Raw genomic sequence first — 5,562 nt, forward strand, 5'->3', positions numbered from 1 at the left:
GGACAGGACAAGGATTAGTACAGAACCACATAACTAAATGGATCACTTGATTACTAAGTGGGTGTTCTATTACATAATTTCTGATTTAAGAACTAACCATTAAAATGTCATCACACTGTGAAAAGCATCTCTTAAAATCACGTCTGTGTCCCAAATGGCACCCTATTCCCTATATAGTGTCCCACTATATAGGGAATAGGGTTCCATTTGGGACATACCCCGTTTCTCTCTCCCTGGTCCTCCTCAGTCAAATCAAATCAAATTGTATTTGTCACATGCGCCGAATACACCAGGTGTAGATCTTACAGTGAAACGCTTACTTACAAGCCTTAACCAACAATGTAGTTTTAAGAAAAATAAGTGTTAAGTAAAAAATAGATAACAAAAAAAGATAAATAAAAAAACAATTAAAGAGCAGAAGTAAAATAACAGTAGTGAGTCTATATACAAGGGGTACCAGTACAGAGTCAATATGCGGGGGCACAGGTTAGTCGAGGTAATTGAGGTAATATGTGTGGGGGGGGGGGGGGACAATGCAAATAGTCCAGGTAGCCATTTGATTGGCTGTTCAGGAGTATTATGGCTTGGGGGTAGAAGTTGTTAAGAAGCCTTTTGGACCTAGACTTGGCACTCCGGTACCGCATGCCGTGCAGTAGCAGAGATAACAGTTTATGACTAGGGTGGCTGGAGTCTTTGACAATTTTTAAGGCCTTCCTCTGACACCGCCTGGTATAGAGGTCCTGGATGGCAGGAAGCTTGGCCCCAGTGATGTACTGGGCCGTACGCACTACCCTCTGTAGTGCCTTGCGGTCGGAGGCCGAGCAGTTGCCATACCAGGCAGTGAAGCAACCAGTCAGGATGCTGTCGATCGTGCAGCTGTAGAACTTTTTGAGGATCTGAGGACTCATGCCAAATCTTTTCAGTCTCCTGAGGGGAAATAGGCTTTGTCGTGCCCTCTTCACGACTGTCTTGGTGTGTTTGGACCATGATAGTTTGTTGATGAGAATAAAGTGAAGATATCATAGGTGTTAGGAGCAGGAAATACTGTGTGGTCCAAGACGGTATCAACAGTTCCATAATCTATGATTTCATAATATTAGCATAAAATAATCTATCTTCAAACCTTGGAAAATCTAAAAGAGCCATTGCATCAAAAGCAGCGGAAACAAACTCAGACCCCCTCAGTTATGGGTACACTCAAAATGGCCACCGGTCCACCCATCATAGAACACTGACTTGAATGGGGAATTCTTATTTTAATCCCCTCTAGTAATATTCCAGTAATTCTATTTCTATGAACACATCTGTCTATATGTGATCCCACAGGGTCATGACGAAGTTAAATCTAGAATCTCACTGATGACCCTATAAGCCACTTACCACTACCTGCATTAGCATGACCTTTCATCTTTAATTTAATGCTGTAATGCTGTAGTTCAGTAACACTAAGACACCTTTTCTGTCCATCTGTGTTTCCACAGGGCATTGACAGAGTTGCCTCTCTACGCTACTGATGACCCTGTAAGACACAGTACCAGTACTTGCATTAGAGAGCCACCTGACCTTTGACCCTGTCATGGAGGACGCGACGGGGGTGCATACGGATGGGAACTCTCTGCTCAAGGCCGTGTTCCTGAGTCGACTGCGTCTGACACGCCTGCTGCTGGAGGGAGGGGCTTACATCAACGAGAGCAACGAGCGTGGCGAGACGCCCCTCATGGTGGCGTGCCGGACACGCCACACGGACGCACAGAGCGTGCCCAAACACAAGATGGTTCGGTAAGTAAGCTACTAGTCCATGACACCTCATATGGGTTGGGTTGGTGTTTGGTGTTAAGGAGTAGAAAGTAAACACTGCAGAGCAGGGGCCCAATTGTATCCCCAATGGGCCAGTGTGTGTGTGCAGGCTTTCATTCCAGCCGAAACAATTACACACCTGACTTAAATAATACATTGAAGACTATGATTGGATCAAATCCTGCACCAACACCTGCCCTTCATGAATAATATTGGCCACCCCTGCCCTACCGTAGGGTAGCCAAGTAAAAATACACTTTACATCCTCTTCAGGAGTTTACTGATCCACAGGGTATTGATCAACATGTCATCCATGTTCCCCCACAGGTACTTGCTGGAGAGTGGTGCTGACCCAAACATCCAGGATAAGGCCGGTAAGACGGCCCTGATGCATACGTGTCTGGAGCAGGCCGGAGCGGACGTCCTCTCTCTGCTGCTGGGGAGTGGAGCCGACCCCAGTCTGAACGACCACTCTGGCTCCTCAGCTCTGGTCTATGCTGTCAATGCAGGGGACGAGGAGGCCCTGAAAGTCCTACTGGATGCCTGCAAGGCCAAGGGCAAGGAGGTGAGGATGTGGGTTAGATTCCTGCTTGGGTAGGGTTGCAAAATACAGGTAATTTTCCCCAAATTCCTAGGTTTTCCAGAAATCCTGGTTGGATGATTCTAGATTTCCTGCTTATTAACTTTCTATTACTATTCCAACCAGGATTTCTGGAAAACCTGGGAATTTTGGGAAAGTTGCCTAATTTTTGCAACCCTACGCTGGGGCCAAATGTATACATGCTCTACTATAAGTAACTTTTGGATAAAAGCTTCTGCTAAATGGCATGTAATATATTTTATTATGTATTATATTATTTATATTATATTACATTATAGGTCATCATCATCACCACGGACAAGCTGCCGTCGGGACGCCAGATGACCAAGCAGTACCTGAACGTGCCTCCACCGCCCGACCTGGAGGAGCGCCTGCACTGCACCCCTGGCTCGGCCGCCTGCTGTATGTCCCCCTCAGAGATCCAGCTCCGCACCCCTCCGCAGGGCTCCTCCGCCACCGCCTCCCCCCAGCCAGGGAGCCCCCTCTTGGGCCTCAGGGAGCACCACCACCAGGGTGGAGGAAGGGGAACTCCCATCTCTGGTTCTACTGGTTCTGGTTCTTCTCAGCCGGGCTCCCCGACCAGGGACCCTAGGCTGTTACTAGGCCCAAGTCCTGGGGTGGCGAAGCTGCTCCATCTCCAGCGGCTCCACTCAGAGCCCTGGCTGAAGATCCCTCCATCCCTGCTGCTGAAGCAGAGCAAGGCCTCCAGGTAGGTAGCCAAGAGAAGCAGGGGTTCAAATCCCATGTCTGTCAGGAAAAAAATATTTTTGGAGTGGGCGGCAACCGGAAGGTTGCTAGCATCAGTGTCCTAGATGCCATCACCTACTAATGTGCCCTTGAAGACACTTAACCCCTAAACTGCTCAAAGGGCACTGCACTAGTTGCTGCCCATTGCTCCAGCCTCTCCAACCAAATGTGTATTTGTGTGTATGTGTGTGGTTTATTTCAGCCTGACCGAGGAGCTGCTGGACATCCCCCCAGAGGAGGAGCTCTCCTTCTGGGTCAACGGCCTGGCCTTCTCTGGGTCCGGAAGGGCAGGGCCTGGGTTACAGCCGACCATCGCCCGCAACCAGAGCATCGATGCCAAAGACGCCACAGGGCTGCTAAGGGCCCTGGAGCAGGTCATAATAATAATAATAATAATAATAATAATAATAATAATAATAATAATAATAATAACAAATATTATCATGTGTCTGTATAATAATTAATTTTGCCATATATTCTTTGTATCTCAGGTGGCTGGGAGCGAGGGAGGCGGAGGAGGACGAAGGAGAGGCCTGAGTAGGAAGATGTCTTATGACAGCACTGCAGCTTCTTCCCACCCCAACCTCTTGCACCGGGGGGATGGAGGAGGCTGCCCCAACTGTCCCTGCGGCGGCCATGAACCAGTCCTCCCAGTGGACAAAATCTCCCTAGACTGCTGCCTCCCTAACCTGGCCGTGTCCAGCCTAAGGAACGTAGTCCGCCGCCGCAACATCGGCATGGACCACTATAGCTCCGACTCCCAGCTGCCCCAGTTCGGCCACAGCAGCCACCCAGAGTGTAATGAATCTAACAGAGGCATAGGGGGTGGTGTAGGGGGAACTGAGAAGCGTAAGCTGGTCACCAGCCGGTCATCCACCCTGTCAGGCTCCAGGGAGTCCCTGGAGAGCGCTGCCCAGAGAAGGGGACCCGCGAACCTGGAGAGAAGAGGCTCGGGGGCCCTGCTCCTGGATCACATCTCCCACACCAGGCCGGGATACCTGCCTCCTCTCAACCCCAAAGCACCCATACCCGACATCGGGGTCAGCCCCTTCTCAACCTGCCCCGGCCTGAGTGGGAGCACCAAAGCACTGAATCTGAATGGGGGTGTTGCAGCAGGGTCAAAGCCTCTTGTCCCCTGCGCACCTTCCTTCCCCAGGGATCTGAAGTCTAAGACACTGCTGAGGAGACACTCCATGCAGACTGAGCAGATTAAACAGCTGGTCAACTTCGAGGAGCTCTTCAGCCACTAAGACGAACAATGCTAGCCTGGTCCCAGATCTATTCGTGCTGTCTTGTTAACCCCGGGCCTATAGTCATTGTTACGCCTTGTCAAAACAGCACAAACAGTTCTGGGACCAGACTAGAACTCTGCATTTTCTTTGTGTGTCTGACTACTGTGTGCTTTGCTTCCTATGTCAAGCGCTGTTGATGCTGTGTGACCATAACATTGTCAACAAAGAACTTGTGCCTTCTTACCAGAAGTCTATTATTCCTCATCCCAGCTTTTTCAATGTGCTTAATTACACTTATTTTGACAACCAGACTTGCAATTCCATCAAGCTCAGGAAGGAATAGAGGAATTACGATCAGAACATCAGAACCATGGATAACACGACAGCTCTTCTTTGATCAATTGATCAATCAATATCCGTTTGAAGTCTGAGAGCAGAAATCTCATGGCACTTCTCCTCAGGACATCTAACAACAGACAGAGATGCTTTTAACACATGGAATGAACTGGAATGAACTTCAGTGGAGGCCTTGAATCCTATAAGGACAAGGACAGAAGAATTTACTCTTCAAAGGGAAGGGGGAGTGAGTCATTCTCTGACTAAATCAATGACAGATTGAAAGCAATGGATTTGGCAACACAGAACAAACACATCTGGGACTCAGGCTAACTCCTCTGACTGTGGAAGATCTAAGTCAATAAGGAAAATATGTATCTTTGTCACTGGGAAGAATGAACACCAAATAAAAAACAAGACAATCAAGATTCTTGATCACGAATATAAATGTTCTGCTTGAAAGTGCTTAGTAAGAATTTCAGAGCATCCAATTATAGTATTTACAGAGTATTTATTCAACACTGCTGTTTTGTACACTATTTGACGAGGTAGTTGTTGTGTTGCCTTTCGCTTGTTCTGTTGTGCTCCTTTACTGCTAATAAACTGCTTTACGGCCCTCTCCTCTTTTCTCTATACACCAAGTCACTCGGCGCCAGCAGTGGTGCCTGGAGAAGTGGGTATACTCTAATTTTGCCCAAAATATCCCGATCAGTAAAGGAAAGGCGCTCTGTGTGAAAAATTCTATGAGAAACAATGACCCTGAACCCTTGAAAATGATCTATCCTATATTGGTCTTTCACAGTCAGTCCAACCCAACCTGTACTGTGCAAGTAGGCCTACTATTGAAAC

At 48.0% G+C, this 5,562-nt stretch overlaps 1 protein-coding gene across 1 annotated transcript; it reads left to right on the forward strand.

Moving 5' to 3' along the window:
* Nucleotides 1-1,576: 1,576 nt before the first annotated feature.
* LOC311140983 (ankyrin repeat domain-containing protein 34B-like) lies at nucleotides 1,577-4,395 on the forward strand (the record flags this gene model as incomplete). The annotated part of the gene is made up of 5 exons (XM_084176247.1): nucleotides 1,577-1,779; nucleotides 2,125-2,362; nucleotides 2,677-3,107; nucleotides 3,348-3,519; nucleotides 3,637-4,395. The coding sequence occupies 5 exons, from the start codon at nucleotides 1,577-1,579 to the stop codon at nucleotides 4,393-4,395; spliced, it is 1,803 nt and encodes a 600-aa protein (XP_084032373.1).
* Nucleotides 4,396-5,562: the final 1,167 nt, after the last annotated feature.

This window comes from Coregonus lavaretus, assembly GCF_964263955.1.
Source record: "Coregonus lavaretus genome assembly, chromosome: 14".
Taxonomy (NCBI): Eukaryota; Metazoa; Chordata; class Actinopteri; order Salmoniformes; family Salmonidae; genus Coregonus; species Coregonus lavaretus.